This window comes from Lepidochelys kempii, chromosome 25 (genome assembly GCF_965140285.1).
Source record: "Lepidochelys kempii isolate rLepKem1 chromosome 25, rLepKem1.hap1, whole genome shotgun sequence".
NCBI lineage: Eukaryota > Metazoa > Chordata > Testudines > Cheloniidae > Lepidochelys > Lepidochelys kempii.
Genome location: NC_136404.1, coordinates 14309677 through 14333788, shown reverse-complemented (window position 1 = coordinate 14333788; position 24112 = coordinate 14309677). Strand labels below are relative to the sequence as shown.

The following is a 24112-nucleotide window of genomic DNA, read 5'->3' as shown; positions in this document are numbered from 1 at the left end:
AGCGGTTTCTCTTCCCTTGGTTGGCCAGGGACCCCAAAATAAAAGGGCACAGCCAATAAAAAAAAAAGTCACCCCAAAAGCAGCACATAAACCTCCTTTTGCTCCCCCCTTTTTCCCCACTCCATCTGGATTCCATCTGCTGCTACTGTCTGCGTAGCATCCCCTCCCCCCAGCCCTAAACTCAGATGGTACTTAAACACATACATCAAAGGAGCCTCTGTGTGTCTGGGGAGCCCTGCTTTAAGCACATTTCCTTCTATTAGCCAAAGGCTTACGGATTCAATACCCAGCTCTAGCCAATCACCAAGGGGGGGGGGGAATGAATGAGAGGAGAGAGAATCTTTGCTTCCCCAGAGCGAGGCTTGGCAAACAAGGAGCAGGGGACCCAGAAGGGAAGGAAAGATGGGGGCGGGGGGGGGGGCACAGTTAAAGAGTGAAACCCAGGAGAAAGCTAGTTTATGATCACCAATCAGGTACATGTGACTTGGATGGGCCTGCCCTTAGAGTCAGGCCCATGTTTAAATCACATACTTAATCAGGGCTGAAATGACCACCATTCAAATACCCAGTGCCCCTGCCTTCACAGATCTCTGCAGAAGGACGCCAGGAGGTCAGATCTGCCTCAGAAACCAATGGTTCCGGGGATGGGGCACACCACACGGGCTAGCTTTTCGAAAAAAGCTAAGGCCAACACAAAGGAATCCCAACGGCGAGCTTGGAGTGCCGTGTAGACGCTTAGGCGGATTCCCTATTGCCTTTGCAAACCAAACACTGCGGAGTGGTGCTCGTGTGTGAGAACCCGACCCGAATGCTCCCCTCGAGATGCACACCCCCCCAGCCAGGCAGGCAGATGCATGAAGAGCGGAGTTTAAAAATCAGGTGATTGAAGACGGAAAAAAGCAGAAGCATTATTGACACAAGTAAAAACGTGTGGTTTGAAGACACATGCATCCAAATACTCCAATTAGATGGCACACAGTGCCGTCATTCACACCAGCGCAAAACACCTGCATTAGCACCGGTGTGAATGACTGACCAAGGTATCAGAGTTCCCTGGTTCTCTGACTTGGCCACCTTCCTCTGAAGTGGTACCAAACTGTTCCCGGTGGCTCAGGGCCAAGATCTTAACCTGAGGTTGGCAGCATGTGAACTAAAAGGACAAAACAAGGAACCAGTCAAAAGAGTGCTTCCCCGCAAGGAGCAGCAAAATTTCCAAACTACAAAATCCATCTAAGTCCCTGAAGCACAAACTAACAGAGGTTTGGGCTCTCCAGTCTCTACCCTAGAGACTTCATTCACACACAGCGTCAGACCCGCCTGCCACCCTTCAAAATCCCTTCCAAGCTACTCCAGCCATTCCAAACATGTCCAAGGATGTCTCAGTCTCTTGGCACGAGCAGCTCTCAATACACCAGCATTCCCAGCTTAGCCAGGAATGCAACACACCTCTTGACATCTTAAAGGACATCTTAATTCTGGCAACGAGGAGGAGGCGATTTCCCCCTGCATCAATGCGGAAGAACTCCTTGACCCGGCTCAAGGTCCCCAAGGGATTAAATACTGGAGATGCAGTATTAAAAGTAACCGGCTTATAAACTCAATGCCAGCAAGTCATTTAAAGGGACATATGCCTTTACGGGTACCTACTTGCTTGAACTGCTCCTCGTAAGTCCAGTCTCCGTGGTCTGGAGCCTGCTGCTGTAGCTGCAAGTGCCCCTGATGGCTCAATCCAGACGACAGCCGCTCCTGGCCCCCCGGCAGCCTCTGGGGCTCGCCTCGGTACTGCTGGGGGGCCTGCGGCTTGCGAAGAAGCAGAGATCCCGGACCAGATCTCACCACTTCTGCTGAGCCCAGCCCTTCATCCTCCCCCATTTCTTCATCCTCTTCATAATCTTCCTCCTCCTCTTCTTCCTCTTCCTCCTCCTCCTCCTCCTCCTCCCCCATGTCCTCTTCAAAGTCATCTTCATCCCATTTGCGCTTCCTGGGAGTTATAAATAAAAAAAAAAAAAAAGGGTGAGGTTGGGGAGAGAACAGAAGGTTCATGATGTAGCATTTGGAGAGAGCTCACTAAAAATCAACACACAAACAGAGACGCTACCTGTGCCCCACCTCCACGTCAAGAACTGCCCTCCCCGCAGTGGAGAAGGCACCAGATTCAATGCAATCAAGATTATTAGAGGGACACTCGATGAAACCAAAAAAGGAGCAAATCCAGAACCGGTAAAGGAAATGCTTTTTTCACACCTGTGGAACTCCTTCCCACAAGATATGAGAAAGTTTAGGATGGCATATAAATCCTCCTACCCCAAGGCTTCAGCAGGAAACTTGTCCTGGGGCAGGTTATCCCATAACCACCTATTGTAGGGCTCTCCTGGCTGTGGGTAAAGACTGGACTCTTGGTCTGATCCAGACTGGCTCTGTTCTACATAGCTTATTATACCATGCCATTACCACAGCATCTGAGGCCCAGATCCCCAAAGGGATTTAGGCTCCTTATTTCCACTGATTTCAGTGGAAGTTGGGTGCCTAAATCTGAGCATTAAGCAACACAACTATCATAGGTCACATGTTGTTTGAGTGCACAGGAACACGGGCATTACCCATTCCCATGTCAGAGCACCACCTTTCCCTTGCGCCATCTGGAGCATTAGCATCTTACATCTGGCCAGCAACATACTGCGGGGTTAAGAGGTCACTGGACAAGGCAGCTCCCCACCCCCTTCCAGTGCTACATGGTCAATGGTGCCTTTGCACAGGCTAGTAGGAGAAGCCAAGGGTCGATCCCTTGGTCTCAAACACTTTTCATCAGCAGAGCTCAGAGCACTCCATAAAGCCACTCAGTACTGTGCTCCATTTTACAGATGGGAAGAGACTTGCCCTAGGAGCATACAGCAGGCCAGTGGCAAGAATAGAACCCAGTCCTCCCAAGTCCCAGTCCAGTGCTCTAACCAGTAGGAACCGTTGCCTCCCAATTTAACAACTACCCAGTGCCCACTTTTGGTTACAGAAGACTTGGGTGTTCTTGGCCGTAAACAAGAAAGCCCATCTGCAGGAGAGTCTTATTTTATCTCCTACTAGCTTACTACCCTGGAGCAACGGTCAGGAAAGCCTGAGACAGGCTATATATTGAGAGGAACATCAGGGCAGGATAAAACCAAGGAGTCTCATTACACAGCCCTTAGCAGTCTAATCTAAATCTCACTGATCCAGCAAGCCAGCTCACTGTTCCAAACTCCACAGCGCAATCATGCACGTTTGCAAGTCCTCCAGAGCTGCCCAGGTTGCCTTTTGAACCATTCATTTTCCCTTGTAAGCTTTTTGGGGCAAGGGCTGTGTCTCACTAGGTGTTTGTGCCCAGATCACAGCTGGGGCCCCTGTGCTGTGTGCGCTGCAAACAATTCGTACCAAACTCCAGGCGGTTTGCATTGCAAACAATTAGTAAGAGTTTGCACGCTAGCAGAAATAAATAATCTGTTCCATACACGAGGCAATAGAAGCACCGAACATTTTCACATTTTCCAGTTTCCCTGAATAACTGGGGCAGTTCTGTCCTCTCTCCACCCCAGCCCAGTTCACTTCCTGGCCAAAGCGTGATGGGCAGCCTTAGCACAAAGCACGGTGCAGCTTCAAACCCTTTTCCTTCTCATAATAAAAAAAAGAAGAAGAAGAGTCACAATATTCTACATACACACTCGGAAGACAGTCTCCTTAAGCCAGCTTCTGCTCCCGTTTACAGTGGTGTGAATTCACAGTAACTGCATAGATTCCTCTGCTACATCAGATCATCCCACGTCCCCTGAATGTACCCATCCAGACTGAGTCAAAGTCCACTCTCTCTTCCATCATGGCGACCCATCTTCCCTGGAAGGAGCAGCACACCCTTCAACTGGGAGCTGCGCCCAAGACACCAGGGATTTAGATTTGCTGCCACATCTCCGAGGGACCCGTTTCTACTGGAGAATTTTTCTAACTGGTTTCAAAAGTGGCTCAGATAAGCCAGTCAGAGCTGTAGCACTGACCCAGTCTGAGGTGATCTAAGGCACCCTGGCTCTCCCCCACAAACAGGTCAGACCATCTTAGAAACAAAAACAAGTCTCCACTAGGACTCCGGCCAGCTTAGCTGAACCAGTTTTAGAACCGATTCGAAATTTTTCCCCTTAGTGCCGACAGCCCTGGATCCGAGCCCATCTTAGCACTGGCGAGGAAGCTCTCCTCTCCTGGAATAGGAAAACAAACCAACCAGTTAGGCTGGTTATCGACAACCAACGTCGGGGTGGAGACACCTCGGGAATGCGTGAAATAGACAGGGATGGGGAGGCACAGCCATAGCCCTTCAGTGCAGAGGCCAGCGCCAGAGGGGTTCTCCCGTTGCTGTAGTTAATCCACTTCCCTGAGAGGCGGCAGCTAAATCGACAGAAGAATTTTTCCGTCTGCCTAGCGCTGTCTACGCAGGAACTTCTGTCAGCTTGACTACATGGCTCAGGAGTGTGGATTTTTCACAACTCTGAGAGAGATAGAAGGGGTGACCTAATTTTTTTAGTGCAGACCCAGCTTTAGGGGCGGACAGGATTAGCACCTCCTGAAGAAGGCCCTAAACTGTGTTTAGTCTTGGTTAGGGAAGTTTCCTTCCTGCTCCTTCAAGGGGCAAAGGGGAGAAGCCCTCTGTGTAACCCAGCTCTCTTCCTTGCCAGCATTTCAGCTCCCACCCTCCCCACCCCACTGTAACCGGGTTTCTCATCACATCTGAGTGCAGACTGGGATGGAGACGAGTGAGCGTGTGCATGCAGGGGGGCGGGTGGGGAACAGGGATCTCAGCTCTCCCGGTGCCAGGTGAGAGTGGGGACTCAGAACAAGAGATGGTGCTGGCCCCTGAGAAGCGAGGGAGCAAGAGCCATCACTGGGCCTGCACGGCTGCCTGAAAAGGAGATCAGAGTGTCATTCTGTGGGAAGGAGAATCCTTAAGCTCCCCCTTCAACCAAAAATGTATATGGGACAGTGGTGAGGACAAAGGGTTTATTAGCTCTAGGTCCTGCTTAATCTCCATTCTCCCAAGTGCGAGTGGGAAGCTTTGCCTGGCACTAACGTAGCCCTGCACTGTCCTGTTCCTCTGTGCAGAGAAGTGTTTCTTTTGGTGGGCAGTGTTGAAATCTCACTTGGGATTCTCAAGGGGAGTGGCTGGCAAGTTGACACCACGGGGCACACTTTACATTAACGGATTCCATGTAGAGATGGTTTATGAAGGAACAACAACAGAGCACATGATACAGGCCTGAAAGCAGATCGCTTGCAAGTGCCATCGGGGGCTGTAAGTGTGAACACCGCCATTCCGCAGACTGGCTGGGACCTCCAGAGCCAAAAGCGTGAGCTGCTATAGCACGTGCTGAAGAGCGAAGATTCCCCTAGCTGGCCGGGTAACAGGCTCATCTGCTGCAGATCGGGCACCGAGAAGCTCCAGCACACTCGCCAGTGGTTTACGTGAGCACATCAGTACCAGGTGTTTATAAGTGGCTGTCAGCTATGGTTATAAGCCACCTATTAGGTTGTTTTAATAAACAGTTAATCAATCATTTATACACTGACCTTTAGTAAGGAGTGTCACTGTTCTGGGTCTACACAGGTGAGTTTCCTGAGAGGTTTGCAAGTCTGCTCTGATCAAAATGGTCCAATTGTTATTTTCTATGCCACATGCCCCACTGGAAGGCTGGTGCCAGACCTGGTTGCATCCAAAAAAGTGCCATCTGTTGTACATCAACAGTTATCCCCCATTAAAGAGGGGCTTGCAACAGAGCTGGGCACAGATTGCCAACGAGGCATAAAACTGACATATTCAGCTCTAAAGGCAGGAGCCTCCACCAACTGATCTAGAAGAGTAACAATTAGCTGGCAGCAGTAGTAGGCACTTGTCTTCTTATATGGCCCCGCTACTAGAAGGGGACACACCCTGAACTGGTAGTTTACAGGTGCCCTATGGCTGATTTCTCATCATGCATAATGGGTATCTGCTAGGCAAAGAGCAATTAGATACGGTTGCTCTTCACTCCATCAGAGTCGGAGTTTTTGGGCACATACAGCCCTGTCACCTTCCCCAAGGAGGTGTGGACGGGCCCCACCTCTCTGCTTGGAGAGACAGAGACACACCCTGCCAAATGTTTGCTCCGGGTGAACATGCTGCCAGAATGCAACTGTGTATTTTTCTCTCAGATTAGACAGATATTAAAGAGAAAGGGGGGGCCCCATGCACTGAGCCGGGCCCCTGGAGAGCCCCCAGCTCCTGCCACTTGCAAATAGAGAGGAAAAGACAAAAGGGGGAACAAAATCCAGTGCATCCATTTAATTTGAAAGGTAGCTGGTCGTGCTATGGGTGTGAACTTGCCTTAAGCAAACAGGCTCGCACAGACGAAGGTGTGTCACCAGTTCAGCTTTTAAAAAAAAAAAAAAGGCAGATTTTCACGTCAGGTTTCCAGTCCCTTTCTCCCTCCCCAGCCAATAGTATAATTGTCCCAGATGCGTCATCATTACCGTACTTTATGGCACTTGTAACTTCACAGCGACAGCAGAGACCAAACTTCCATCCCTCTCCCCCAAAAAGTCACAGTCCTGTCCCTCCCCCCCCGCCACCACACACACTATACTTGAGCTAAACAAGAATCTTCATAACCTGTTTGTACTATAGGGCATATGACACACATCTGAAAAGTTCCAATTCCATCCTGTGGAGAGCAGTGGTGGACACACACTTAACCAGTTTATTACAGTACGGCGATTCCCTCTCTACTCCCAACTCCACAAGTTAGGCAGAGAGATAGGCAGAAGACACACCCAACTTCTGTTTAAATGGCCCAAGCCAAGTGTGGCGGGGGGAACCCAGCAGAAGTGACATAAAAAAAAAAAACACCATTATTTTGAAATATTTAATTTTCAATTTTAAATGATCTAACTTATTAGTGACACAGGGAATTTTGTCCATCAGAAATATGGATTCAATTTGACAGCAACCCTTTAACTGAAGGGGGAAAGGGCCCTATTGCTATCCCAGTGAAAAATGCAGACAACTGTTGACAGACAGCTCCCGCCGCTGTCCTATATGGGGTGGCAGTGGACAGGTGGCCTGGCACCGGCCAGAGGCAACAGAACAACCAATTGCCTGGGTAATTTAAGACTAGACAGGGCTGCTTTAAGGACACTGCACCGACTGACAGAGAAGATGAGGACCAAATTACCCTGCAATTCCTACAATTCTAAATGAAAGTTATACCTGAGTACGGCATTTGTGTCCCAGGATGCTCAGGAAGGACCACAATGGGCATGGTATAGAGATGTAAACAGAAAAGTCTCCCACCCCCTTCCCCCAGGCTGAGTCCATGAGATTCTCTCCCCCAAAAAGCAGTTCCAGAGCTGCCCCCAAACAAGGCTCTTCCCACCAGCTGCCAAAGGTCAACCCTGCCTCTTGCACAGAATTGATGTGCTATCGTAGACTCAGCGAAAAGCGATGCCATTGCAACATTCGGACTGTACGTGGGCAGGCCCTGGAAGAGACGGCTCTCAGCCCCCACAATGACTTCCAACACAACACACAGCCAAAGTGGCGTTTGGCAACGCTTCGGCCTGTCGCCATAGGGCATCATGCCGCCAAGAATCCGACCAGTGGTGGAGGCTAAACCATCCGACACTCGCTTGAGAAAAGTGGCACCTGTATTTATACTGCAGAAGGGAGACATCAGTGTGAATCCCTCAGCGCACCATGTGATTTTAGTTAACATGAGACTTGTATGCTAAAATTCAGTTACATATAAGCGTGATGGTTTTCAAACATTCAAAATCCGTTTATGGCACTTTTCTTAAATCAGGATAAGTCTCCGTGCAACCTAAGAACGATCCTATGTTAATTTGTATAAAACCAAGCTACTTTATCGAATTAGGATGTTATACACACACACGCGTGCGTCAATGTAACATACCGTCCAAGCATTCTAGTATCCCCATTCAGTGGCTGGGCCAGAAGATAAAAGCCCATTACTGTTGAACACTAAGGGATGTACTCGCGTAGCTCAAGGAGAAAAGGCCTGTACTTTCAGCAGTGAAGGTCCCAAGTTCAATCCTTGCTCACAACACACGGTGGGGATAGAAGTGCATTAATTTATGCGCTGCTGCATTAATTCAAGTCAGCATGCAATGCCTATGCCACGGGAGGTGTTAATTTATGCAAATTTATACATCCATACTCACAGCTCCTCCTCTTCCTCCGAGCCCATCTCCTGCTGGTACCCGCCATCCTCCTCCTCTTCTCCCTGCTCTTCCTCTTCTTCCTCCTCTGAGGCTTGGCTCTCATCTGACATTCCTGGACTGGGTGAGTGGCTGAGTCCAGCAGCTGCTGCCCGCATAGCAGCCAGGGCAGCCATCTGGGCGCGCTGGATGCGGGCGCTCTCAAGCTCCACCCCCTCCTCAGATGGGACGGGGTCCTGGCTGCGGCCACGGGCCGACAGCGAGGCCCCAGCAGGGAGGGCAACGTTCTGTCCGGAGGGCGGCGGAGGGGGCAGGGCTGGCGGGGGAGGCGTGGAGCGCTGCTGCTCCTGCTGCCGCGCCTCGAGCTCCTGCTGCAGCCGCGCCCGCTGCTGCCGCTGCAGGTTCTCCATCACCGCCTGCAGCTTCATGGCTCTGCCAGCCGAGGGCAGCTCCCTGGGGGGGTTGGCGGGCAATGCACCCGGGGTGCAATGCCCTGGAGTGGAGGATGCAATGTCCTGGAGGGGAGGGGTATCTGCAGGACAACGCCCTGTGGGGTGCAGTGCCCCACGGGAGCTGGCCGGCAAGTTCCTAAGAGGGAATAAAGCCCTGGACTGGTACCCTGGGAGGAGGGAGGTTGCAACGCCCTGGGGGAAATGGGCACCAAGGCGGTACACTAGGGGCTGCTTTGCATCGAGGGGCCGACACCCCGATGACACCAGTACGTTTCCCTGGGGACCGGGGACAGGACCCTCGGAGCAACCAGCTGGTTGCAAGCACCCAGGCTGTTAGTCTCTGCAAACAAGACACCTCAGGGCCAATGCCCCTCTGGCTCAGCAGGCAGCCAGCGCAGTCCTGTACATTGCACGCCCCTTAGCTCGACGGGCACTCCCCAGGCTGGACTGCAACTTCCTTCCTTCCTCTGGCTCTGCTGCAGTGGTAGGGCTGGATCCCACTAGTCCTTGGCCAATTCTGCTTCATCCAGGTGTCTGCGCAAACCTGGGGACGGGGAAGGGAGGGAAAAAAGAGAAAGCAGGGTTAAGTGCGGACTGGGTTGGGGTTGTCTTCTTGTGGGTGACTGCAGGGAGGAGAGAGTTAACCAGGAGCCTCATTAATCCAGAATTAATGCAAGAGGGGAGGGAGGCTGGGCCCTGCCTGGCCAGGAGGGAGGAAGAAGAGGGAGGAGTATAGGGGAAGAAGATGACAGGGGAGAGGAAGACATGGGGAATGAAGTTGGGCGTGGGGAGGGACCGTCCTTCAGCTTGTTCTAGAAGCCTGTTGTGGCTGCTTTGCAATCTGAGAGCTCCCGAGCAGGGCCGCCTGGTCATTAGACATCCGCCTCCAAGCAGCCCTGGTGTCACTGACCCACAGCTAACGGGCTCCCCTCCCCCCACATCCAACACCTACCAGGTGATCCCTCACCCCAGGCCTCCGCTGTTCCTCCAAGCCCGTGGGAGGAGAGGGGCTACTGAAAGAACCATACACAGACCCTCCTCCTCCACCCAAGCCCTGCCCCAAGGACGCAGAGCTGAGACTGCCCTGACCTTGGAGACAGAGTCAGGGAAACTGGCTAGTGGCAATTGCATGGAGGAAGGCCCCCATGGCCTGCACTAGGAGTACCTCTCCCCGTCCTCCCCTACGGCGTACTCATGTGCCCCGACCTGCTCGGTCCGAAGTCGGGTGACCAGATAGCAAGCGTGAAAAGTCGGGACGGGGTGGGGAGGTAATAGGCGCCTATATAAGACAAAACCCTGAATATCGGGACTGTCCCTATAAAATCGGGACATCTGGTCACCCTAGTCCAAAGCTGCAGGGGGGGAGGGGGGGAAAATCAAGGACACAGTTAGGTCCAGTCTGTACCACAGCGCAGCTCAGAGCTGGGGGACAACTGTGTAACAGCCTCCCAGTACAGTGGTTACAGCACGGACGAGCCCATAGAATCCACACTGGGAGCGGGACCGAGTCCTTCCTGGGGTGCAGCAAGTCAGGCCCTGGCCTGGGACCCAGGTAAGCACGGTTCTGGCCCCACCTCAGCCACTAATTTGCTGCATGGTACTTCTGTGCCTCTGTTTCCCTGTAACGTCAAGCGTACCGCACAGCGATACTGACCCACCTTTGCGAAGCGTCTCAGACCCTCACACGCTGAATATCAGCCAGCCCCCAGCTTGTCCGGGGTTGAAAATGGCTTGTCCGGGGTTGAAAATGGCTTGTCCAGTGGCGTTAAAAAAAAAAAAAAAAAAGGGGGGGGGGGGGTTGAGCCATTTACCTCTCATTAGCAGGTAGGCCACCTGTTTAGACTGGACCAGCAAAAACCAGTTTCTAACAAGGTGAGGGGGCCAGCATGGATGGGGCACAGACAGGGGGCAGATCTAGGCTAGAACATGTCCGTAGAGCCCTGCAAATCTGCGGCTATCCGCTTTATATCCGCAAACCATGTTTGCGGATCAGAGGCAGATATACATTTTGTGTCCGCATAGGGCTCTACCCCTCCATACCCCCGTCCTGCTGGCGGATGGAATTAGTTTACCTGGCACAGAGTTTACACACAGTTCCTTAGACTTGGTTTGAGATCCACTGTCAACAGGTCCTGAAGAAGGGTCCCTCCCGCAGATCCCAATACTCCCACTCATAGGGGTGTCAGTATGCTATGACGCAGGGGTTCCCAGACTTGGGTGGCCCAGGACGCCACGTTGACAGTTTGCCAGCACATTTACACACTTAAGGAAAATAAACGCTTGAAAAGTCTGCCTGCCCTTTTCTTGAAAAAGAGAAGTTCCTGTGAAAACAAGAGCCCACTTCCCCTCCAGCCCTCAGGTTTTCCCAGTACTATTAAATAAATAAATAAATAAAATCTGTCTATACTAGACTAAGATTTCCCAACACTGGGCTTTTATTACAGTAATATCCAGCCACGACCCAGGCCCCCTTGGGCTGGGAGCTGCATAGACACATAGTGAAAGAGTCCTTGCCCCAACGAGCCCAGGCGAAAGAGACAAAGGGGAAGGGGAAAGACAGGGAATAGGGAAGTGACATGCCCACGAGTCATGCAGCGCAGAGCTGGGAACAGAAGACACGTCTCCTGACTCCCAGTCCGGTGCCCTATCCACTAGGCCACGCTCCCAGCAGTTCAGCTCCCCTGGCAGCCGGGAAGCACAGCTTGGAGTGCGTCTAACCCGGTTCAGGACAGGTCTGGATGACACCACAAACTTGTTAACTCGGGCACTCCCATTGTTGCTGGCACGGAGGGAAGCTGCGGCGGGAAGCATACCCAAAGCTCCTGAGAGGACTGACAGAGTTGAATTCTGGTCTGGTAAAGTCATTAGCCCCCTGCGGGCTGGGCTGCCAGATCTAAGATCGAGTACAACAGAAGGCAGCTGCCGCGCTAATTTGTCTCTTGGGCTTCACTGCTTAGAGGTCCAATCCACACCCTAAGTGCCACCATTTTGAGGTCGACCCGGCTGCAACACGGTAGTTCCAACGCGGTTACAAATACACTAGGAGCTTGGCCCCAGACAGGATCAAGCTGCATTTTAAACTGCGTTCTTGGAGTGGGCAAGAGATGGGGGGGGAAGGGGAGGGGGAACGTGGCAAAAAACAAAACCCCTCATTTTTTATTTTTAGTCTCCACCAATATTGTTCTAGTTCTTAGACAAATGCAGAAGGGATGGAAGTGAGGTTCCTTGTTTCCCTGCAATCGTTCAGGGCATTGAGTTTTCCTGCTGTGAATGAGGACTGGGAGCAATTTAACTCCATTTTAAACTTAGCAGCAATGAACCACAGTGTAACCGCGCCAGGGGAACCATCAGGCTGTAACAGAGATTCCTCACGGTGGTAGAAATCACAGTGTAACTGGACCTTAGGCCTGGTCCAGTTTAACTGAAAGTGTGATTAAACTGGCATTAAACCAGCGCTGGGTGGGGGTGTGTCACATTTCTAGCCCTGCCCATCCACGCTGGAGACAGAGAAGCAGCACTTCCAAGGCGAGTGCATCAAACAGAGCTCTGCTGGGAGAAATCTGCAGACAAATCCAGGCATAAGCAGGACAGCGACTCATTTCATGAAGGACCCATTTCATGAACGGCTTTGAGCGCTTCTGAGACACGGGGGTCAGTTTATTCTGAACCAGTTGGAGCAGGTGCAGAAATCTAGTCCCTTTTGAAGAGAACGCATTACAGAGAAATCAGTCGGTGGAGCAGGACACATGATTTCCAGAGACAGCTAGAGAAGCTGGATCAGACTTGCATGATTTACATAGGAAATAAATAGAGAAGGAGGGAAACGTTTCTAGACCATCTCGTGTGTGTGTTTAAGCCAGAGTGACTGTTTATGTTTGCAAAATGCAGGCTGTGGACTATACGCTAGGGGCTTGTCAATGCAATTTTTGCACCGCTTTAATTTTAATCTGTTCAGAAGCTGGCGTACAGAAAGCAGTAGAATCCCCTGGCTGTACACAGGCAATTATATATCTGTATAGTAAATATGCAGGAATAAGCTGTACCTTAAAGCACCTTTGTCCAGACAGAACTGCATTTGTGCTGTTGGCGTTGGGCATTGTACCAATTTACATATCCGCTGAAGCAGTTCAACTGGAGTGTTTAGCTCTAAACGGGTCTCGGTGTTAATGGCTAGAGGTCTAAGACCCTCTTGAGTCTCGGCATGTTAAATAAAATGGAATTAGGTGGAAAGAGGCGAGAAGAGGGCTATGAATGGGGTTTAGACTATTTGTGTGCAGGTGTGAATTTACCAGCGTAAGGATTGAATGTCATATCTGAAGGATTACGTCCATGTAGATTATTTTTTAAAACACTCCTTATTTTGTCATTATTAAAGTGAATAAAGCCCCGTTCTTAGCAATATCATGGCCAGGAATAAGGAGTTCATTCGTTGCTGAAGACAAGATTTTTTGGGACCCTGGCAGGTGATAGGGTCCCAGCCCAGTGGTTACCAACAATTCAGAGACATGTCGGGCTGGAAGGGTCCTGGAGAATTTATCAAGTCCAGCCCCCCTGTGCGGAGGCTGGGCCAAGTAAACCCTAGACTATACCTGACAGGTGTTTGTCCAACCTGTTCTTAAAAAAAAAAAAAAAAAAGAAAGAAAAAGAAATCTCCAATGATGGAAATTTCACAACCTCCCTTAGAAGCCTGTTCCAGAGCTGAACTATCTTAGAGTCAGAAAGATTTCCTAATATTGAACCTAAATCTCCCTTGCTACAAATTAAGCCCATTACTTCTTGTCCTACATTCCGTGGATAAGAACTGATCTCAGACCAGTTCTCCAAGAGGTTACAGCTGGGAAAAACAGAGCCAAGAAAAAGCTGAGCAAGCATCTTAGCAGGGAAGGCATTTTGAGTCATGGAGACATTAGTTGTTTAATGATGTTGTAGGCAGCAGAAGGGACAGGAGACAAAAGCAGGTTTATAAAAGGCCGGTAGTTAGCTATGAAAAGACACAATGGCTGGCTTTTCCTCCTCCACGAAGATGTAAACCCTCAAGGGAGGTGTGAGTTATCTGGAGATCACTCAGGCTGTGTGGCATCCAGTATTGCCCTGGCCTACACAAGAAAGTTGCATGGCTTGAACTAAACCTATGTCATTACCGTAATACAAACCCCAGTGCTGAAGCAGCGATACTGGTATAGAGAGGTTTATACCAGTGTAGCTGCTTCCCATAAGGAAAGGGGAATAAGCTATACCAGTGCAAAGGGGTCTACCAGTGTAACTGTGTCCACATTGGGGGTTGTGCTAATATATATATATTTTTTAAACCAAAAAAGTCACACACGGAGCCAAAAGTTACACCAGTACAAAAACGGTGTTTAGACCAGGCCTGTCTCGTGTTGGTGCTTAATACAGAGTGTCTCTTCTTCTACTTGCTCTTTGGGGCAGACACAGTCTTTGTGCAGCGCCTAGCACACTGGGGTCCTGGTCCATGACCGAGGCTCCCAGGTGCTACCACAAATAAACACCACACATACCGTGGCCTTGCCTGCATGGGGCGTTTCAGTGTCGCTGCCTCAGGGCAGAGGCAAAGCCACTGCAAGCCGTGAGGCCTACCAGAGTTGGAAGTTAGGCCTCCAGCGTACACACCTCTTACGTTTGTACAGCCCCAAGCACAGTGGCCGGGGCGCTCATGTGCTACCGTAATGCACAATAAATAAGACTAGGACATGGTGGATTCCACTCTTATAAAGGGAGGGTCTCTCTCTCTCTCTCTCTCTCTCTCTGACATACACACTCACACTCCACAACTGGTACCTCTAAGCTGTTCTAGTGACAGTCCCTTGTTGAGCAGTAAAAAGTAGCAGCTGGAACCTGATGCAGGGTGAAGGAGAAAGGGCCTTTCCTGAAAGCATCTACCGCCTTCTCCAGCATTCAGCAAGGACCTGGGCACCCAGGAGAAGGATCACATCAAAGGGTGCCCCGTGTGGTCTGTCTGGCTAGGGCACATGGAGCCTGCCCATGCCACAGGTTTTCCATCCGAGCCTCAGGAGTTACCAGCCGTGTTGTGGCACAAGGCTGGAGTCGACGCTCTTACTGTCTTGTCTGGACAGCCAAAGGCACTCACCTGGAGACCAGTGACATCACCCTAGCGAGCCCTGACGCAAAGGCCTGGTCTGTGGCTTCTCCTCTAAGCAGAGGCTGGAGGGGAGCCACTAATCTGTTGAAAGGTCAGCCCCCACCCCCAGAATCCCCACAACCCCTCCCTGCTGCAAAGCAAACAGCAGGATCAACTGGCTTTTAAGACAATTCCTAGAAAGCCTGATCAAGAGCCAGGGCACCCAAGAGAGAACAAGAGGCTGCTTCTAGAGAGCAGCCCTGAGAACACGGCAGTTCATTAACCCGAGTTGTCCTTGTCCACAGGTATCCCAGTAGCACCTGGAGGCTTAGACTAGATACTAGATGCTGTATAGACACATAGTAAGAGACAGCACCTGCCCTAAGGAACTTACAGTGTAAACAGACAGATAAGGTGGGAGGGAAAACAGGGTCACTGACAGGTGAAATGACTTGGACAAGGTCACACAACAGGGCTGGGAATGGAACCCAGGGCTCCTGAGTCTCGGTCCAGTGCTCTATCCACTAGCCCATGCTGCCACTAAACACTGAGATTCTCTTACCTCTATGAGCCAGGCCTTTCGAGCTTTCCTGCCTGCCATGCCATAAAACAAGGTCCCAGCTGGACTGTGGCTGGGACCTTAATTGTGTCTATGTACCCAGATTTCTTTCACCTTCCTATGAAGCGGGGAGTGGGGGAGGTTTAGGTTGGATGTTAGGAAAAAACTTTTTCACTAGGAGGGTGGTGAAGCACTGGAATGGGTTACCTAGGGAGGTGGTGGAATCTCCTTCCTTAGAGATTTTCAAGGTCAGGCTTGACAAAGCCCTGGCTGGGATGATTTAGTTGGGGATTGGTCCTGCGTTGAGCAGAGGGTTGGACTAGATGATCTCCTGAGGTCCCTTCCAACCCCGATATTCTATGAAGCCCCAGGGCTGTCAGAATATTGGACTAGCCGGACCACTGGTCCAGCCCCAGATGGCAGCTCTTGTGTTCCTAATTATACAGCGGAGGTGGGGAAGGGGTTGCTCCCCTATGGTCTGACAAGCACAGTTCTCAGAATAGGAAGACTCCCATGCACACCAATCAGAGGAAGCTGGGCGAGACCCCGGCTTTCAAAACCCAGTTCTGGGCAGAGCTCCAAGTACAAGTCCAGCAAGGAGTGACGGGCTCGCCCAGCCCTTCTCTGCTGACCGCTGCAAATGTGGTTGTCTCTCGCAGCGCACGTGGGCCTGATCAGTCTTAACTTTGTCCCCACGTTGCCCTGCTAAAGCCAGACGCCGCAGCGCCAACGGAACAGAACCTGGATATCGCTTTCTCCCTTCTGTGCTGCAAGAGGAGAAAGCATTTCAAAGGCATGAGGTGGGGACTGCTTTATATAACTGGGTCCCATAATCTCACAGCTGTTGTGGCCAAGAAACAAGCAGAAGTACTGCTAGCCCACTGGGGGCCCTAACCGGGAATATTTTGGGCCCCCTTTCCCACCCCTTAAAAATACAAATTGCATTATTTCCACAAATCCTTTTTTTTTTTATTACACACACTTACTTGTTAAAAAGTCTACAGTAAATAAGAGGCATGGCCTTTTGAGGGTGATCAGGGCCCCAGACAATTGCTTGGTCTGCTTACGCTTTGTGCCACCACTGGAAACGTGTTAGATTTCATAGCAGTCCCCTGCAGTACGGGACAGCTGTAAGGGACATCCTCGACCCCTGACCGAAGCAGGTGTAGGAGACAGGACGGCTCAAACACCGGCAGCACTGGCCCATACTAGGGCTCCCACCATGGACTGGAGGACAGGGCAATGGAAGCAGGAGTGAGGAGAGCTGAAGTCTTATTCCCATCTCTGCCACTGACCTGCTCGGTCACCTTGGGCAAGTCACTTTGCCTGTTTCTGCTCCTGCATTTTATCTGTCTGGTCTATTTAGATCATAAGCGCTTAGAGCAGGGACTGTCTCTTATCTGTTTGTGCAATGTCTAGCCCAATGGGGCCCCCTGAGCTCAGCCCAGGCCTTTAGGCACTACTGCAAAATAAATAATACCAGCAGCTGCCAACTGGGGGGAGGGAGGGGCAGCGATCACAACGGCGGGAAAGGCACAAACAAGGCTGAGAAGTCTCTGCTCATTCCTCCACCCTCTCCATTTACAAGAAAAGGGTGGTGAGCTTCATTCATAGAGAGACAGATCACAACTGGAACACGAGTCATTACAGTAACCATGAGCTCGTTGGTCACACTTCTTTGGTGGTTGGCTCTCTGTTTTGCTATGAGTTGCCAACTTTGATCAATGCACTGATCAAAAACCAGAGCAACTAGAAGTCTCTTTTGTACAGTTAGCTTAATTTAACCCAACACCTACTGGCAATACAAAGGATCTTTTATTAGGTAAGAAGTTGCTCAGTGAGGGACTGAGGGTGGGGGGAATCCATTGCCTTCTAATAAAGCTAAAGCAGAGATGTACTGTATTCTTTGGGAGTGGGGAGGTATTTTGGGGCACCTACATCAAGTGATCTCTTGTACAGGTTTCTACTATATTCCTGTGCAAAATGAATACCTAAGCATGCTTATGAAAGCGGGCAAGAGGGCTTGGGATGCCAGTGTGGAAATCTGGTCTTGTGGATTGGACAAACATATCTGGGGGGGGAGGGGGCAAACTGCTTTCCAGTGAGGCTTCCACCTATGCAATGGGTAGATGCGCATGTCTAGAGACAATTCTCATGTTCAGTTCTTAAACTGGGTGCCCGTTTTGTGCAAAGGAGGGAAACGTTCTGAAGTGACCATGGCAGGGCGAGATCAGGGCCCCGTCTTGACGCACAAAGAGATTTATTGGGGACAACTTCTATTAACAGCGTGCACACACATCCCAGCAGCCAGGGCATGCACAGGGCCAGGGCCAGGGCCAGCGCAGCAGGGTTGAAATAGTTTAGCCACTGTGACCCACGCTAGACACCTGCTGAAAACACACACACACACAGAGCCAAACTGTTTTCATCCCTGGCTGAGGGGCAGCAAACGAAGGGGGTGTTGCCACGGGATGCCTGCCGTTTGACCTCCATGGATCATTTCCTTAATGGAGATGGACATAGCGTCAAAATAAATATTTTCTAAGTAAGGGGTTCCCTCCTGAACCCCCAGCCAGAACAGATCCATTTAATGGACCTTGAAAGCCACATCAGAATGTATAGGAGAAGGGGTCTTGAATTAAATGAGATTCAGACCCAAGGGCCTGGTGATATCTGTGGAAGCCAATTAAAACCACACCCTATGCAAGGCAGTGTTGTCTAAGGGATAGGGATTCTAGAGATTAGCCGCTGACCTACTGTGTGACTTGGGTAAGCCACTTCCCCTCCCACCCTTTAGATTGTGAGCACTTTAGACTGTAAGACTATCTTATGACGTGTCTGTACAGCACCTGACACACTGGGGCCTGGATCTCAGGCACTGCTGTACTCATTTTAAAAATAGTCTCCAAAGTCTGATGTGCTAGAAACAAGCATTTTGGCACTTCAGCTGCTAACCCCACTGACTTCCCACGAGAGCAGATGCTCAAAAGAGGAAAAAAAGAAAGCAAAAAAAAAAAAGGGGGGGGGGGTATCAGTTGAATTCAGCTAAAAATAAACCATAGCAGACAGTTAGGGTTTTGCAAGCTGATGGACAGCTCTGTTGTGTCACGCTGCCTCGCCACATAGCGCATGCACAGACATGGTGTAATGACCTGGAGTGGACAACTGGTTTCAGTTTACTTTGAATCCATTTAAGGAACAATCAGAAGATCAACAACGCTGGGGGGTGGGGGGAAGGGGAGTGTTTCTCACAAGTACTACTGCCACGGTTTAAAAATTAAATCAGGTGAGGAAAAAAAAGAAATTAGAAAAGCCAGACACCCTGCATCAGGACATGGGGAAAATGGGACAGGAGGGTACAGAACTGTCCGGTTTCAAAGAGATGCTGCAGATCCTCCTTTAGCACAGGCAGGCTGCTTTGCATTTTGGTTTTTAAATGTATTTTTTGCCCACTGTGTCCGTTCCCCTCCCCTTTTGGTCTTCCCACACATTAAAGCAAGAGAAGCCATTTCCTCCCTTCCAGAATTTGTTTGTTGCTATGGCACGGTTGAGCTAGCTGCAGGAGAGAACAGGGAACTCCATCGATAACCCACATTGATCGCATTGGGGAGTGTTAGGAAGTGGCTTTTGGTCTTGCCTGTACCAATGCGGTGTCGCTAGCCCCAAGTGTCCAAAAGCTTGAGAGTCAGGCCCCACCAAAAAATCATGGAATTTACACCATGAGGGCTAGAAACAATTAAAAATAAATAAATAAATCTGAGATTTGCACATAGTCTCGGAGCTGAAGTTCTAAGAGAAACAGCCAATACCACAAGACTCACAATTTAAGAACAAACACACACACACCCTCACACCAAACAAGGGAGTGTGGTGTTTTTCCTGTGTCTGTTGTCATCATTGGCACCAGTCCAGAATACTACCATCCTGATGGTGTCAGAATTCTACCCACCCATGCACCAGCTACACGAGGCAGTGGGGAAGTAGCCCTGGGATCCCCCAAAAAATACAATTAGAACAATTAAAGAATATTTGTATTGCCGTGGTGCCTCAGAGGCAGTCATGGACCAGAAACCATGGAACAATCGGAAATGCAGAAGGAAAGACGGTCCCAGGCCACTGGGCCTACTTTAATTGTAACCCCACCTTCTTGAATGGATATGATCCCCATTTCACAGATACAGAAATTGAGGCCCAGAGAGAAGTGACTTCCCTAGGATCACACAGCAAATGAATGCAGTTTAGTGGCTAGGGCAGGGCTCTAAGAGTCACTGCCATTCACTTTCATTCCAAGTTCTCAAGGATACACGGACCATCAGTTTATTCATGACACACACACAATTACAAAAGGTTGGAAAGTATCCTTTTGAATTCTGAAGCTTTGTTGCTGTTGAAGATACAAAGGGGGGGGAATCTGCCAGAACATATTCTAAACAAGCTGCTTACAACATTAGCTTGTAGTTAAAATAATCTGAGTTCCGGGGAAAAGTGCACCTACTCAGCTTTTGGTGAAAGAAAAATCGCTGCAGGCTGTAACAGCAGCCAAACCACAGACATTAGGAATATGAAACAAGGATACTGGTGTAACCTTAAATATAAACTATTTCTACTAGATCACAGCAACTTTTTAAATAGCACCTTTTGTCCCCCAGGGCCCCAAGCCACTTTACAAACTAAAATACAGAACATATCATGACATCCATCAGTGTAGGGCAGCCACCTCTGGAGCAGATGGAAGCAGCTGTTCTAACTGCACCCAGCAACTGGAAGCTACAGTCGAGGACAGGAAAAGAAGGAAAACACCATGGTAATTTGAATTCCTAGAGCCTCCAGGTCAGTAAATTATTTATATTACAGTAATAACCAAGGGCCTTAATTGGGAATCAGGGCCCCGTTTTGCTAGGCAGAGCCAAAATAAGCAAACAAATCTTAAAGAGAATGTGCCTGTCAATAAATTCCATTTAATATTTCCCACCAGCTGCCCTGATTAGAAGTTTGTGGCCTCATTAACAGGACGGACTAATATTAGCCACGAAGCGGCACAGTAACAACTCTGCAATCCTGACACACAATCGCTTTCCGGTGTCAGACCTCTGCCTCTCAAGACGCAACCTCCAGCAAAGGTTTTGAGTTTGCAGAGGACAAGTCGAGATCCAGGACAGGGCTGAGATGCTGTGGGAGGGTGACTGTAAAGCTGGGAAGCAAAAGATTTTGCAGTTGCGGGGTGGGACACGTGTGGAACGCGAGTCTTGCTTATTCCATGCTCGGCCCCAGACAGTGCGACTTGTTCTTCAGTTTCGTGAACACTAAATTCCCACATTTCTTTTTGAATTGTGATATTGACCCCATTGTTTTACTAAGGTGGATCTTAGTGAGGCAAACTGACAGGCAATGCAGGCTAGCACTGGAGATACCAGAGACTGCAGAAACCTGCCTTCTGTTCCCAGATCTGCCACAGACCTGCTGCTGCCTGACCTCAGACAAGTCTCAGCTTCCCCTCCAATACCGTCTTGTCCATTTACACACAGCTCCTAGCACAGTAGGTCTCTCGGTACTATTGTAATAACGATCAAACAGTAATAAGTCATTTAGATTCTAACAAGCACAGAATTTGTTATTTTTTGGGGCAGACACCTGGCCTAAATGGAGATTATGGGGAAGGGGGAAAAAGTTGTTACGTGACAGGTTAAATACGCTCTCTTACCACCCCCATTTTCATGCAAGTCAAGCTGTCCCAAGCTTTTCTATTTTGGAGGGTGGGTGGAAATCAAACTTCAGTCACTCGGCTTGAAAAAAACACATGCAACAATTGACACAACTGGAAATGGCGTGGAGGCAGGACAAACACACACACACAAGCAATCGGAGAAGGGGGTTACATTTAAAAAGCCAGAAGTAACAAAGGTTAAGTTCAGACGTGGCAAGAAACAAGGCAAACAAAAAGACACTAAGAGTTTTGTATATCAAAAAGAAAAAAAAGAAAAAGAAAAAATCTAAAGGCAATTCCAAGGGCTTCCTTAGAGAATTTCTAGCAGCAGCATTCATATCCACCCCTCCCTCCCCAAATATGGATTTTATTTGCAAGTCAGCCCTGTAGAATCAATAGACCCTGATCCCCAACCATGTAAGCAACCGGGGGGAGGGGGGGAAAATCACACAATCGACATGGTTTTACTGGGTTCTTTCTTTAACCTGCTACGTGAAGAGGGTTCCTCTAAAAATCTCATACACGGCGGGGGGGGGGGGGGGAAATCAGCCCCAGCAAAACTTAGGATTTGAATGGGGAATCGCCGGTGAGTGCCTGGAACTATCTAGGGCCTTTCTAGCTGGGGGGCGGGTTTGGGGTTTGAAATGCTTTGCCCTGCACGGGAAGGTCAGTGTCCAACTCTTGCTGGTGCGAGAAAAAAAAAATGGAGCCTTTTGCAAAGCCAGAGACAAGCCCTTTAAAAATAAAACAGGCGGAGAGTTCGCATTTAACCCTCCCGGGGCGCGTGGCCCCTCTCCCCCGGGGAAAGGCTGCACGGCCTTTCACTGCACCACACCAGAGTCTTTGCTTTCCCCCCCACGGGTGGGGGAGAAGGCCCTTTCCTCCCCCCCCCCCGCAAAAAGGGGGTCCGATCTCTTATTTGCCAAGAGGATTTCCTCCCAGAAGCACAAAAAGGGATCTTTGCATTCCAGCCCCAACCAGCTACGTTTCTTTGGAAGTTGTACAGAATTTAAAGGGGGCGCAAAAAAAGGGGGGGGGCGCGTTGTCGGGTGATCGTGCTAATAAAGCCCCGACACTGGGGAAGTCGATAAAAGTGGCATCCAGCGCTCAGCTGTAGGAAATCCCCCTCCCCCCATTCATGCGGCAACTTTGTTTAGAGGGGACCCCCACTCCGCCCCCCCTTTTTTAAAAATTTTTTTTTCCCTAATGCAAAAATAAAAGCCCCTCGCAAACCTGCGCCTCCTCCCAGCGACTTAGATTTCAGCCAGCGGGGTGGCCTATGGCTTTGAACCCACTTTAAAGGGGAGAAGGAGGAGAAGGAAAGAGCTTCGCTCACCCAAGGCAGCCGCTCCGCTGGGGAGCTCCATGGCAGCGCGAGCGTCCCCGGGCAGCTGGCCCACCTTGCTGCCCAGGCACCTGGCCGATCCTGGTTTCTTTTTCTTTTTTCGGTATCTCTCTTTTAATTGGGTTTGTTTTAATGCACCCCTATCTGGCCTGATTGGTAAATTTCTCATTTCAGGCAATGCAAGCCCTGGCCCCTTCCCCTCCCCCTTCTGCCTAAGGCGTGCTCATGGCTGGATAGACAAATCATTGGGTGACAAATAGCAATCAGATGCAAATTCCTAACCTCTGAATCAGAGACCTGCCATAGGAGTGGGCTGCCCAGCTAGGGACCATCTCCCATTTCCCCAGCGGCTCCCGAAAACGCGCAGAGGGTAGGGGCTGCCCAGATTATTCAGTGATGATTGGAGATTCAAAATCCCAGAAGCTGTTTTTGAGCCTCGTGGCCACCCCATTACCTGTTGTTGTTTTTGGTTTTTTTTGTACTTATTATCTTTGCAGGCACGATCCTTGTTCTAAGTGGCTGGTGTAATTTTGGTGTAAACTGTTGATCTGTAGTTTTTTTTTAATTACCTATTTGCAAAATTTAAAATTGAGGGCTCCATCCTGCAACCACACACTCAAGCCCTTTTAAAAGCTGATGGGGAGGAGGGGCTGTGTCCATGAATATTAGTTGCTTGCCTAAAACGTTTGCAGAATTAGGATTTTAAAGCTCTGAAAGGGGTTCAAACCCACGCAGGTCTGTGCCTCAGTTCCCCCATCTGGAAAATGGGGTGGGAAAGATACAAAGGGCTTTGAGATCTGCAGCTGAGAGTCTGCTTTTTGAGTTGTTTTGTTATAATTTGAAGTTTCCCATAAAGATTATACCCCCAAAGCATCAGAAATCATCCCCTAGACTCCTAACTCTGCATTTGTTTAGAAGATAAATACCGGTTTCTATTCTCTGCCCATGGGGTTGGATGTGCTGTCCATGGGCACAAACGTATATATAGACGTGGCTCCTTTAAATTTAAAAAAAAGAAAAGAAAAAAAAGCTGAAGCGTAACTGCCTTTAGGTTGGTGGTGTTGCACATTAGGAAGCGTCTCAAAAGAGCCCGGAAGGTAGAATTTAAAGGGGCACTCTCCTTTTGACTTTTTTGGGGTTTTTTTTGCAAACACTCAAAGCACGTGTGTAATAACTTTACTCGCAGGAGAAGTTCCATTTACTGCAACTGGGGCTACTCCCATTACCCACCTGTGCTTAAATCTTTGCAGAATCAGCCCCTAACTCTTTTTTAAATTTTATTTAATTTTATTTTAATCTAGCTCTGGACTGATCGTTCTCTAAATAGTATGTGTCCTGGATTTTATTTTATTTTTTACTTTCCTTGAAATTTTCAGCTCCCTTGAAGATATTCAGAGGGATATTTCAGTCAGGGAAAAACTGAATAAATCTTAACATTTACAGGAGGTCAGACCAAAGGATCATAAAATGTTTCCCTTGATCTCCTGTACAACGCAGGCCAGATGACTTTCCGCGCGAGTCCTGCATCAAGCCTGTAATTTCTGCTTGAGCTACAGCCTCTCTTTGATTTGGTCTTTGAGCCTGCAAACAGGAGTAAAGACTACTCTGGGAAGTCAAATCAGCAGCTGTGGCTAGAAGACACACAGGGAGCAGTGGGGAGGGTATAAAAAGGTGTCATTTTTATAAGAAAATTACAATACACAGCACAAAAAGAAAAGGAGGACTTGTG

The 24112-nt window shown here is 49.5% G+C and overlaps 1 protein-coding gene across 1 annotated transcript in view; it reads right to left on the bottom strand.

The window, feature by feature from the left end:
• ARID3A (AT-rich interaction domain 3A) overlaps positions 1–22745 on the bottom strand; it is a 91606-nt gene extending 68861 nt beyond the window's left edge. The window contains exons 1-3 of the mRNA XM_073323927.2: positions 22375–22745; positions 8227–9219; positions 1648–1981 (exon numbers count right to left, since the gene is read on the bottom strand). Coding sequence (XP_073180028.1) covers positions 1648–1981; positions 8227–8651 — 759 coding nt within the window. The 5' untranslated portion in view covers positions 8652–9219; positions 22375–22745. The remainder of the gene's footprint in view (positions 1–1647; positions 1982–8226; positions 9220–22374) is intronic.
• Positions 22746–24112: the final 1367 nt, after the last annotated feature.